Source organism: Rattus rattus, chromosome 11 (assembly GCF_011064425.1).
Source record: "Rattus rattus isolate New Zealand chromosome 11, Rrattus_CSIRO_v1, whole genome shotgun sequence".
Taxonomy (NCBI): domain Eukaryota; kingdom Metazoa; phylum Chordata; class Mammalia; order Rodentia; family Muridae; genus Rattus; species Rattus rattus.
In genome coordinates this window covers 52,321,056-52,334,958 of record NC_046164.1, presented here as the reverse complement: position 1 = coordinate 52,334,958, position 13,903 = coordinate 52,321,056, and the positions used below count along the sequence as shown (strand labels likewise).

The window sequence follows — 13,903 nt, the reverse complement described above, 5'->3', positions numbered from 1 at the left end:
GTATAATAGGCCAAAGGAGTTTCTGTATCTGCTCTTTTGTTTAACCACTTTATCTGTCTCTAGCATGCTGTAGTTTCTAACACTCCGTTTTCCACAGTCTCTGACTAAACTATGTGACTGGGAACTGAGATACCGTTGTTTAATCAGACTGCTTCTGAGGTAGGCTCACATGAAGACCTGTGGATTTATACTTTAGATATACAACTAGTTACTTTTCTATTGTTGTGAAGAAACTCCAGGACCAAGGCGACTTATAAAAAGAATGATTTAATTAGGGGGTTGCTTACTATTTCAGAGGGTGAATTCATGACCATCTTGGTGGGAAGCAAGACAGCAGGTGGACTGGTATACTACTGGAGTAGTAGTTGAGAGCTTACACCTGGTGCATAAGGCCAAGATGGGGGTTGAGGCAGGTATAAGAGAGGGAGAGACTGGGCTTGGTGTGGGCTTTTGAAGCCTTGAAACATAATCTCCAGTGAAACCCCTCCTCTTACAAGGCTTAATCTCTTAATCCTTTATGAACAGTTCCAAAAACTAGGAACCCAACATTCAAATAGACAGTGGAAGCTATTCTCATTCAAACCACCACACACGTTTTAACGTTAGATTTTAGTGTTTTGCCTATTATCATCGTCTAAGGTGGTCTGTGACGTCTCAGATAACATCGAATGTAAGTGCTGTCTATTACTGAAATTGACTGCAACCATGCCATTGGTAGTTCTGGCTACTAAAGGAATAGGTATTTGTTATGACATGTAAGAGATACCTGCTGTGTATTATTCTCAATTCTGGCTTTTCAGTCTGAGATTTTAGTAACAACTTCTATTTTAGTGAACTGATATATTTCTGAAAATAGTTTTGTATGACAGATTGTGCCTTTTTAGTTAATGACAAAGCCTATCTTTCACTCATTTTTATACCTTTAATATCCAACACAATGCAACTTTGAATATTTTTTAATAACTAGTTGAGAGTTTTGTGGGAGCTCAGTAATACTGCCTTTCTTCTTACTTGGGTTCTGAACCAAAGGAGAAAAAAATCATAAAACATCATGGAAAGTGAGAGCTCAATATCAGACTTCTTTTTACTGAGAAAGACTAGGTAGACACAGGCATGTGAACATACACAAGTTCACATATGTGTAAAGATACACAGACTTGTTTTTTAAGGCTAAATAAAGGCCATAGCTCATAATGAGAGTACAGGGAATCTCTAACCTGAACTCCAAGAATAAACAGTCTTAAAAATCCAGTCAACCACCCAATTAGACAAGATGGATGAAGCAAAGAAGTGCAGGCCGACAGGAGCCGGATGTAGATCGCTCCTGAGAGACACAGCCAGAATACAGCAAATACAGAGGCGAATGCCAGCAGCAAACCACTGAACTGAGAATAGGACCCCTGTTGAAGGAATCAGAGAAAGAACTGGAAGAGCTTGAAGGGGCTCGAGACCCCATATGGACAACAATGCCAAGCAACCAGAGCTTCCAGGGACTAAGCCACTACCTAAAGACTATACATGGACTGACCCTGGACTCTGACCTCATAGGTAGCAATGAATATCCTAGTAAGAGCACCAGTGGAAGGGGAAGCCCTGGGTCCTGCTAAGACTGAACCCTCAGTGAACGTGATCGTTGGGGGGAGAGCGGCAATGGGGGGAGGGTGAGAAGGGGAACACCCATAAAGAAGGGGAGGGGGGAGGGGGATGTTTGCCTGGAAACCGGGAAAGGGAATAACATACGAAATGTAAATAAGAAATACTAAAGTTAATAAAAAGAAAAAAAAAAAAAAAAAAAAAATCCAGTCAAACAGTTATTTAAGTAGTCTACTATGGTTTAAATGTCCCGTCCGAAGTTCATAGGTGAAATGTAATTGACACTGTAATAATATTACCAACTGAGACCCTCTGGAGTCATTAGGGGTTGAACTGAAGATAGTGTAAAAGGCTAGGTTTGAGACTGTCTTTTTTCAGTGAGCGTCTTACTATCTGTCACCAGATGTCATCCAGATGTTGGGACCTGGATGTTTGACTTCCTGGGCTCCAGAACTATAAGCCAGAGCATTTCTGTTCTTGACTGACTGCATTTTATCTGGGTGTGGTGTTGCACACATGGAATCTCAGTGCTTGGGAGGCAGAGACAAAACCAGTTCAAGGCTATTCCGGTCTGTATAGTGAGTTCCCGGTCTGCCAGGGCTACCCAGTGAGACCCTGTGTGAAATACAAAACAAACATTAACCATTAGTAGGATGATATAATTAAATATTTTATTAGACTCTGAACATACAAATGAACTATTAATGAATACTCTTATTTTGTTTGTAGCATCAACTTCTTACCAAGGTAATTCGTTATTGAGAGCTCAGTATGCTGATTAGCTACATCTCTTTGCTTCTAGGTTTCCTTTGCCCAGTCATCCTTCTGCACCCCCTGAGCATCTCAAAGAACCTTTGGTGTACATGAGGAAAGCACAGGTTGGCCAGTGTTCGTTTCATTTTCTTCTTGCATGTCAAGCAATGCAATGCATAGTATGTTTTTATTGGCATAATATATATTATTTGCCATATAAAGACTGGGTAAGGATCTCTTAAATAATAATTCTTGTACACTCTGCCTTTTTCTTTTTAGTAATCAAGGGTCATACCTATTTAACTATGGTAACCTGGAAAACATTACATAGAAAGAAAGGGTCACGTACCATACTGGCCTGAAGTTTGAAATAGGGTAAAGCCTTCTATAACTATCTGTTCCTCATGGCCTGTGAATTTAAAAGAATGAAAACTTGATGAACACACACACACAAAACAACAACAACAACAACAACAACAACAACAAAAACAACAAAAACACCAAACAACCACCATTCCCCAAACAACAAAAAAACTCTCTGTCCTTTGAAGCCAGTGTCACTGATACCATTTTTAAAATAAATTTACTCTCCCAGAAGGCTATCACTGCTAATTGGCTGACAACAAGAGAGAAGCCAGTTTAAAAGTTAAAAATAAAACATGTACAGAGGGCTGGAGAGATGGCTCAGTGGTTTAGAGCACCAATTGCTCTTCCAGAGGTCCTGAGTTCAAATCCCAGCAACCACATGGTGACTCACACCCATCTGTAATGAGATCTGATGCCCTCTTCTGGTGTGTCAGAAGAGAGTTACAATGTACTTTCATATAATAAACAAACAAACAAACACGTACAGAAACTATGAGAAGACATTAACATGTAAAGTCAGCGAGACTGTCGCTTGCTCCCTTCTCTCTTTACCGTCCTTTCCTGGGCACAGCCCTGCCTACCTCTCTGGCACAGCAATGCTTGGGAACCTTCCTCTGAGTGCTGGAAGGGACTGTAGGACCATCACAGGCAGAGATGGGGTTCTTCTCCCCAACATGGCCTCAGAAAGAGATTGAACATTTTTATTATTAAAATTTCAAATCATTCCTATAGAAATCCTGTGAACTCATTCATCCCTCTGCTCCAGGTCATGCCTTTAATGCTGTAGGAAAAACTATGCTGTGTCCCATTGCTAGGTTCACTGTAGTATATACATTAGCAATATTCTAACTTTTACTTTCATTAAAACCTCCTTTAAATTAGATGATTGTCTTGGTTAGGATTTCCATTGCTGTGAAGAGACACCAAGGCAACTCTTCTAAAGGACAACATTTAGTTGGGGTGGCTAACACTTTCCAAGGTTTGGTTGGTCCATCATCATCACGGTGAGGAGCATGGCAGCAGGCCAGCATACGTGTGCTGGAGAAGGAGCTGAGTGTCCTGCATCTTGATCAAAGGCCACTAGGAGAAGACAGCTAGGCAGCTAGGAGGAGGGTTTAAAGCTTAGCCCCAAAGTGACACATTTCCTTGAACAAGGCCACACCTACTCCAACAAGACCATACCCACTAATAGTGTCAGTGCCTGGGCCAGTCATATTCAAACTACTACAGTGATGATGTAGTATAACAGAAACCATGGAGAGTTTGAGGAAATATGTAATATATTTATTCTTGGTGATATCTCTAGAGTTTGCAGCTTTCCTACCAATCAGGTTGCGTACGTTTGAACAACTCTGGAATAACTGATATTTAAACATTTAAGATTTTATCCAGTGTTATTTAAACTTCCATGACTGTGAAAGCTCATGTTTGTATATAATATTTTGGGAACTACATTGGTACATTCAAAGAAAGTGGTATCTGAAGAAACTAGTAGACGTATGGTGCTTGTCAGTGGGTGAGTTTTCTTTTACAGCAGTGTTAGTAGCACACTGAGCTCTGATGTGACAGCAGCTTACTACTGCCATGTGATCGCTTGTTAAGTGCTCATGGGAACTAAGGACGTGACTCACTCTGCCCAGCTTCACACATGCAGCCAGCTGTAGACCTGGAACATGACCTGAGCAGTATGCTCCAGAGTCCATGCTTCCTGGTGGAACTCACTTGTGGAAACCCAAAATACACTATGTGTATGTCTGTGGGTTCCCCAAATGACCTGCAGGACTCCTGCCCAGTGCCTTAAAGGACTTCTCACTACGCTCTAGTTCTCAAAAGTTCCCTTGCATCTCAACTATACACCACTGGGATAAAAGACTTTAATACATCTATCTGAGACTATCCAAATTAAAGGACTGGACACCACAGCACTCTGGACAGTCAATATCTGCACACAGAGAGAAGTCATCAGTGTTTGTTGAGTGAACTAATGGGTGAGGATAACCTCAACTAGCTTTGCCATTTCTGTGTATATTATAGTAACTGGTTTTCTTATTAGGGTAGATATTGTTAGTGAAAAACAATGATATATTATTCTTTTGTTTCAGGGAAGTTGGGAAAAAAGAATTTTGAAGAGTTTAAATAGTATGTGCACAGAACTAAGTATCCCATTAGCACGAAAGGTACATTTAACATTTTTCTGCTAAAGTATTTTATTGTGAGTTAACTTCTAAAAAATGTCATAAAGTTGTATAATACGCTTGGTATTCTTCATTTAATGGTGTGTCTTTATAAATAAAAATCTGTCAGTTGTTTTGTACATATTCTTTACATATTTAATGGTTGCTATAATGAACCTATGTTGTAGCCTACTCAGATATTTGGCTATTGTCTTAGTTACTTTGCTATTGCTGTGCGAGTTATGGAAGGAACTGTTTATTTGGTGCTTACTGTTCCAGAGGGGCAGAGTCCATCCCTGTTACAGTTAGGAAGCCTGGCACTGCCCACTGTCAGGCATAGTGATTGGAGCAGCAGCTAAGATACACACAGGAATCAGAGAACAAATTGGGAGTGGTACAACCCTTTGAACTCCCAAAGCACACCCCAGTGACATATTTTTTTCAGTACGGCCACACCTTTGAGCCTCCTGAAATAGTATCTACCACCAACAAGGGGAACGAGTACTTTAATGCCTGAGACTTTAGGGAACATCTCACTCAAACCACCACAGCTAAAGTGGTGTTGTAAAAATATAAAAATAATAAAGAGTAGTGTTGTCTTTTACCCTGCTAGGTCCGCACCTCGGTGCCCCAAGATATCTGCTAGATATCTTGGCAGAAATACAGCCCAGCCGCACACTTTGCTACACTCAAACTCTCACATAAAAGAACACACAACACAATAATCTTAGATCCAATTGGTAAGATATAATTGCCCACTTAAACATACAAAGCCCAGTACCATCCATCCCTTGAGAACATTAATAACAACCTGTAAATACACAGAGCAGAATCTTAACATCACCTGCCATCTTGTCCTGCCACGGCTTCTCTGCCCCTCTCCTCCGCCCTGTCTCCTCTTCTCTCCCCTAGTCTCCTCCTCTTCCTTCAAACTTCTCTTCCGCCTATCCTTCCTTCTCCTCCAATGACAGGCCTCCTTCTATCCTGTACCTGCCTCACCTGTGACATCATCCCACAATAAAGAATGAATATACTTCAAAGATTTTAATGACATTTAGTTTTTGTACATTCTGAGTAAATGAGCTCCATAGCACTATGTCTTCAAGTTCAAGATTACTGCAGCCTTGTAATTGGCAACATGATGACACCTTCTAGTATTAATGTAATGAATTAAAAGAGTAATTTGTTGTATCTCTGCAGTCTTTGGGTTCTACTTCTTACTTAGTGGTGTGAGAGGTAGGAAAGGAAAGAAAAATCACCAGAAGTCTGTTCTAGATGCTGTAGCTACTCACAGGAGTAGAGAAGGAGTTTCTCTTCACTTTCTTCTCTACCTGTTAGTTATCCTCCACACTGAATAGATCCAGACTGTATACTTTTAAGGAGAGCCTGAAGTACTAACAGTGTAGTGTATACAAAAACCTTGCTTGAATGCATAGTATGATATGATTCTGTCTTTCACATCAGAAGATAATGCTACTAAAACAGCCGTATTCACCCAGCCATGCATTTCTGAGCTTGCTGATGGGGTAAGAGCTGTGGAATATGGCTGAGGAGCAGTTCTTTGTGAGATTTACTGGCCAATCTGATCTTGTACCTTCTCTTCTTAAACTCATTAAAATCATGTTCTAACTAAGCCATTGAGACTAGATATGTTCCAATCATTTTAAAACTTAACTTATGTATAATTCAAAGAAGTTTTCAATGCTTAATTAGTTTCCTGTATGCTATAGTACCTTATTTGAACTTTTGAATAAGTTACTGATTTTTAAAACTAATTAAAAAATCCTTTTAGAGACCAGTGGGAGAGCAGAAAGAACTTCTCAATAAGTGGAATGAAATGGGAACTGATGAGCCAGGTATGTTGGACTTCCTACAGGATTGGTGATTGAATTAAAATAACATAATACTTCCTCAGAGGCATGGCGACCTTCCACCTTCACTAATCCCCAGAGTCTGCTTTGTTGATTTCTATTTTGCAGCCTAAGAATTTCCACATTTAAGCTGTGTTTTCCATTACTTGGATAATATTAAATCGTTGATCCATTTTTTCCAAGTAGCATTTTAAAACTTTTATAAAAAAGTAAATAATCTTTCTGTTGCCTCTTCTGTAATGCTCCTTGAACCTTAGATATAGGAGCTTTGTTATAGATTTATCAACTGGGGAAAAGGTTGTAAAAGACAGAGGACCAGGGTGTCTGCTGTGAAATTATGTCTTCTATAGAGGACAGCAAAGCTGTACCCATAAAATGACAGCAACATAGTACAGTGGCCTAAACAAGACCCGAATAAGGATACCACCAGCTGATATGCTCACGTGGACAGGGAAGATCTTATGAAGGTCCCACTCCTAGATGGTTCTAGATAGTTAATGTCTGTGAGAAGGAAAGATCAGCCTTCCCTAGGGATGCCCCTAAGTAGTTACCCAACACCAAATGTTCAGCCCTAAAACATATGAGCAACACTAAATGAATTCAATTGTATTTATAGACTTATTTGAATTCATACATATAACAGTAAAAATTAAAGAAAAACACATAAACGAAATTCATTTACTAGATTCACAAGACTTACCTTTTAGTTAACATAGAAATTCTGTAAGTTTAATTATGTTGAGATGCTGAGGAAAGCTTGACTAGTGAAAAAATAAATTTCGATAATTTAAAGTGTTTTTAAATTGTATTTTGTCTTTAAATTTAATGCACAGTCAGCTCTATAAACATAATGAGTAACAACTGTATATTGTAGATGCCTATAATCGTTTGGACAGACACACACATGTCTGCTCTCCTCCAAGTCCCCACTGCTAAAACTAGTCTGGGAACTATAGTAGGAAACAGTATGACTGAAATTGGAAAAGTTTAACCAAAGTTGAGGAATTCACTGAGAATGCATTATTTGTATTCTAAGTACTTTGAAATGCTCATACAGAATCTTTATAGGAAACTCGGTGGGTCTTCTATAGTATGTTGTTTAAGTTGTCAAAGACAGGTTTTGTTTTTGTGTTCCCAGTGTCTCACATAATGTACAACAAATGGTTAGTACTCTGTAATTATGTCACTCTCTCTGTTATGGTCATTTCATATATTATCTGAAATTTTGTTTTACTCTTAACTCGTTCTAGATTTAAGCCTTTTTCGACCTGTTTATGCACCTAAGGACTTTCTTGAGGTATGTTCTGTTGTATAGATATGCAAATATGATGGTGTAATTGAAGAGTTGGGCATGATCCCAAATAACTTTTTAACCTGAGGTGCTACAACAAGAATTATCATGTTTGGAAGAAAAGACATATAAAGAAACTAACCGGGCTTGTTGTTTATTTTTAAAGGTATTAATTAATCTCCGCAACCCAAATTATGAAAATGGTGATTCTCTTAGTTTTAGGACTCATTTGGGTTTAATCCAAGTTCCTCTGAAAGTAAAAGACATCCCTGAATTGGTAAGTATAGACCTTGAAGAATAAATTAATATGTATTAGAAGATAACCACTAGAAAAACATTTTAGTGCAGCATGTATCTATTATAATCTGAGTCATAGATGTGTTAAACAACTTACTAATGTGACATCCTTTTTGGTGGAAATATGTACATAGAAAGAACAAGTTTTTGTGTACAAGTCAAGTAAGCTTACATTGGCCTATAAATGTTTTGCCCATTCTAAGAAAGAACAAACATCTATGAGGATGTTTGCAGGGACTTGGGCATTTGATGTGTGGTTATAAACATGATTGGGGTGCTGAAGCGCACTGGCTGCTCTTCTAGAGGTCCTGAGTTCAATTCCCAGCAGCCACATGGTAGCTCATAGACCTCAGCTCCAATACACCTCAGTTGTGGTGAGATCTGGAGCCCTTTCTGGCCTGCAGGCACATATGCTGTTACATAATAAATACATTTTTAAAAAATGATTGGAACAAATCATAAGATTGATAAAAGGCTGTTTAAGAAAGCACATGTTATTTAGTGTAACCAACTTCCCTGGAGCCCAGAACATGGTGAGACACTAAGAGAAACTGCCTTTGCCCTGAACACAGTGAGGCCTTCATTTTAAAATGAAACTCTGAGATTTCCTGATGGTGGAATGAAGTCTCCATTATGCCTTCTTTTGTCACTCATTCCAAACTAATGAAGAATGTAGCATTGTCAGCACCTCTGGTGAAACTGAACAGATAGGTAGATCATGATGAGTAACTAAAGCAAGGAGAAGTCAGAGCAGACAGGAAGTGCGGATGACAGGTGCGCTGTAACTGCCCCATCTGTCGGCTCCACATCCTCCACTCTGCTCTGCTGCACTGTGCTGGATCTGAACTATTGTCTTTTTGCCTGACAGCTCATGTTATTTTTATGAATAAAGGGCTGATTCTGGAGAGATATTTGAAAGGCTCCAGCAGGACAATGCTGTTGTTATAAAAATATAACAAATAAAACGGTATCTTTTATCCCCACTAGGTTTGGCACTGCAGTGCCCCAAGATATCTGCTAAATATCTTAATCTAAGTCAACAAAGCATCTCACCCACTTTGTTCTATCCCATATCACACTGCTGAAGGCCTCTCTTTGAGTATAGCAACAATCTCTCTACCCATCCAGTTCCCAAGACCAACTGCTACCATGGCAGAAATACACATCCCAATTCCATGGCGGCTCCGTGTCTCTAGCCGCCGCACACTCCATTACACTTAAATCGCTACAAGAAAGAACACACAACACAATAACCTCTGATCCAATTGATAAGATATAATTGCCCACCTAAACATGCAAAGCCCTGTACTTACCCACCCCTTAAGAACATTCATAACAACCTGTAAAGGCACAGAATGGAATCCTGACATCAGCCTCCATGTTCTCTCTCTGCAGGAACTTGTCTGCCTTCCCTCTCTTCCATTCCCTTTTCCTCCTCCTCCTTCAAACTTCTCTCCTGCCCATCCTTCCTTCTCGTCCAATGACAGGCCTCATTCTATCTTGTGCCTGCCTCACCTGTGACATCATCTCACACGATGTTGTCTCCCTTCTGGTTCCTGTGTGCAGCGGTGTCCTCTGGCCCAGCTCCCGCCTGCTCCTTTGGCATTTCTTTCTGTCACCACCATTGACCATTAGTCTTGAGCACTGGGAGGAGACTTTTCTGACGTCATGTTTCCTTTCATGCATGCTTCTAGAAGCCATAGTTGCTTTCTGCACTTCCTGTACCAGAAAAGTACTGTGTAGACATTTTTCTCACTGTGTATGCCGTCACTTTTCTAGTTATGCTTATATCACGTGAATCTGATGCACAGCCATATCTGCAGTACACAGCTCTAATGTTTAGGGTCTGCTACCATTCTTTTTTTTCTTAGATACTTGAATGAAACAGTGATTCATTTTTACATGTGTGTTTTTAAACATATTTAGGTACAAATAACCTTTTCACATTCACCAGAGCCAGATGTGTGCTAATTCTCCATATGTTATTTTTCAGAAAGAATGCTTTGTAGAACTTGGCTTAAACACAGGACAACTGGGTATAGATGATTCTACACAAGTGCCTCCTGGTTAGTATTTCCCATGTGACACTTAATTAGTGACAAGTTATAGCTTCCCAGTACACAGGCCATCTCTATGCAGATCAATGGATTACAAAGTAGACACACTGTGTGACCTCCAACCCAATCAAGAAACAGCATATTACAACAGCTCATGCCTCCCTCTAGTAACACCGTAGGGCTGGTCCTGTTTGAAGCTCCATAGAACTGGTGCGGCCTGTTTGGAATTATTCACTGCATACACTTGGTTTTCTTTGGCTTACAGATGTCTTTAAGATCCATAATGTTATAGAGACTTGCAAATTACTTATTCCATATTTGTATTGTGATCCACCACATATAATTCCTATTGTCTATCTTGTCTGCTGTTGGTGAATTTGAATTATTCCCACCATTTGGTCATCATCAATTGTCCATGCCTGTAAATCTTCGGGCACGTACCCAGTGAGTTGAAGTTACCGTATCATGTGCACATGAGTGATGTCAATGGATATTGCCAGTTTCCCAAGCTTATCACGTCAACTTTGTCTGAGAAGTTCATTTGCTTCATTTTTTTTTTTTTTATCTAAAATTCTCAGTCTTCTGTTTTTACCACTACGGTGTTCTGGCCTTCATATTGGTCCAGTTGTTTTCCCTGGCGACTGTTGTGGTCAAGCAGCTTTTATTGTTTCTTCATCTTTATAAGTTACCATCGTTGGTAAGAACCTTTTCAAATGCTTGGCTTATTTGTGTCTGACAGTTGCCTGCTTCTTTCTGTAAGGTTGTCTGTAAATTCTGCATAGAAGTCCTCTGCCAGACACACATGTTACAAATGTATTCAGAAACTTACCTTGACAAAACTCTTAATGGTGTTCTGTTCTTTTTTGTGATAGTTTATTTTAATATGCTATAATTAATCATTGCTACAATTTAAAAAGCAGCCCTTCCAGTGGAAGCATTAAGTAGCATTCAGGAGATGGGGTTTCTACTTACAAGGGGCAGGCTGTGCTTAGACAGACTAATGCTAAGCTAGCAAGCTTGGTTTTTGTTTGTTTGTTTTTGCTTTTTTTTTTTTTATTAACTTGAGTATTTCTTATATACATTTCAATGTTATTCCTTTCCGGTTTTCGGCAAACATCCCCCCCCCTCCCCTTCCTTATGGGTGTTCCTCCCACCCCTCCCCCCCATTGCTGCCCTCTCCCAACAGTCTAGTTCACTGGGGTTCAGTCTTAGCAGGGACCCAGGGGGGCTTCCCCCCCTTCCACTGGTGCTCTTACTAGGATATTCATTGCAACCTACGAGGTCAGAGTCCAGGGTCAGTCCATGTATAGTCTTTGGGTAGTGGCTTAGTCCCTGGAAACTCTGGTTGGTTGGCATTGCTGTACATATGGGGTCTCGAGCTCCTTCAAGCTCCTCCAGTTCTTTCTCTGATTGTTCAACAGGGGTCCTGTTCTCAGTTCAGTGGTTTCCTGCTGGCATACGCCTCTGTATTTGCTGTATTCTGGCTGTGTCTCTCATGAGCGGTCTGCATTCACATTTTGATCATCCGTCTTGAGTTTCATTTGTTCTAGGCATCTAGGGTAATTCAAGCATTTGGGCTAATAGCCACTTATGAATGAGTATATACCATGTATGTCTTTCTGTGATTGGGTTAGCTCACTCAGGATGATAGTTTCCAGTTCCAACCATTTGCCTTTTCACAAAGTCATTGTTTTTGATAGCTGAGTAATATTCCATTGTGTAGATGTACCACATTTTCTGTATCCATTCCTCTGTTGAAGGGCATCTGGGTTCTTTTCCAGCTTCTGGCTATTATAAATAAGGCTGAGTGGAGCACGTGTCTTTTTTATATGCTGGGGCATCTTTTGGGTATATGCCCAGGAGAGGTATAGCTGGATCCTCAGGCAGTTCAATGTCCAATTTTCTGAGGAACCTCCAGACTGATTTCCAGAATGGTTGCAGCAGTCTGCAACCCCACCAACAATGGAGGAGATCCTCGCATTTGCTGTCACCTGAGTTTTTGATCTTAGCCATTCTCACTGGTGTGAGGTGAAATCTCAGGGTTGTTTTGATTTGCATTTCCCTTATGACTAACGATGTTGAACATTTCTTTAGGTGTTTCTCAGCCATTCGGCATTCCTCAGCTGTGAATTCTCTGTTTAGCTCTGAACCCCATTTTTTAATAGGGTTATTTGCCTCCTGCTGTCTAACTTCTTCAGTTCTTTGTATATTTTGGATATAAGCCCTCTATCTGTTGTAGGATTGGTAAAGATCTTTTCCCAATCTGTTGGTTGCCGTTTGTCCTAACCACAGTGTCCTTTGCCTTACAGAAGCTTTGCAGTTTTATGAGATCCCATTTGTCGATTCTTGATCTTTAAGCCATGGGTGTTTTGTTCAGGAAATTTTTCCAATGTGTTCCAAATGCTTCCCTAGTTTTTCTTCTATTAGTTTGAGTGTATCTGGTTTGATGTGGAGGTCCTTTATCCACTTGGACTTAAGCTTTGTACAGGGTGATAAGCATGGATCGATCTGCATTCTTCTACATGTTGACCTCCAGTTGAACCAGCACCATTTGCTGAAAATGCTATCTTTTTTCCATTGGATGGTTTTGGCTCCTTTGTCAAAAATCAAGTGCCCATAGGTGTGTGGGTTCATTTCTGGGTGTTCAATTCTGTTCCATTGGTCTATCTGTCTGTCTCTGTACCAATACCATGCAGTTTTTATCACTATTGCTCTGTAATACTGCTTGAGATCTGGGATAGTGATTCCTCCTGAAGTCCTTTTATTGTTGAGGATAGTTTTAGCTATCCTGGGTTTTTTGTTATTCCAGATGCATTTGCAAATTGTTCTGTCTAACTCTTTGAAGAATTGGATTGGTATTTTGATGGGGATTGCATTGAATCTGTAGATCTTTTGGTAGAATGGCCATTTTACTATATTAATCCTGCCAATCCATGAGCATGGGAGATCTTTCCATCTTCTGAGATCTTCTTCAATTTCTTTCTTCAGAGTCTTGAAGTTCTTATTGTACAGATCTTTCCCTTGGTTAAAGTCACCCCGAGGTGAGGATCTATTATGAAGGGTGTCATTTCCTAATTTCTTTCTCGCCTGTTTCTTTTGTGTAGAGGAAGGCTACTGATTTATTTGAGTTAATTTATACCCAGCCACTTTGCTGAAGTTGTTTATCAGCTTTAGTAGTTCTCTAAATTTTTGGGATCACTTAAATATACTATCATATCATCTGCAAATAGTGATATTTTGACTTCTTCTTTTCCGATCTGTATCCCCTTGACCTCCTTTTTGTTGTCTTATTGCTCTGGCTAGAACTTCCAAGAACTATATTGAATAAGTAGGGAGAGAGGGGCAGCCTTGTCTAGTCCCTGATTTTAGTGGGATTGCCAAGTTTCTCTCATTTAGTTTAATGTTAGCAACTTTTGCTGTATATGGCACTATGTTTAGGTATGGGCCTTGAATTCCCTATTCTTTCCAGGACTTTTATCATGAAGGGTGTTGAATTTTGTC

At 39.9% G+C, this 13,903-nt stretch overlaps 1 protein-coding gene across 1 annotated transcript in view; it reads left to right on the top strand.

Annotated features, from left to right (window-relative positions):
* Nucleotides 1–13,903, top strand: part of Tbc1d19 (TBC1 domain family member 19) — a 118,480-nt gene that overhangs the window by 19,766 nt on the left and 84,811 nt on the right. The window contains exons 4-9 of the mRNA XM_032915995.1: nt 2,396–2,471; nt 4,815–4,889; nt 6,679–6,742; nt 8,008–8,054; nt 8,215–8,325; nt 10,339–10,411. Of these exons, the coding sequence (XP_032771886.1) occupies nt 2,396–2,471; nt 4,815–4,889; nt 6,679–6,742; nt 8,008–8,054; nt 8,215–8,325; nt 10,339–10,411 (446 nt within the window). The remainder of the gene's footprint in view (nt 1–2,395; nt 2,472–4,814; nt 4,890–6,678; nt 6,743–8,007; nt 8,055–8,214; nt 8,326–10,338; nt 10,412–13,903) is intronic.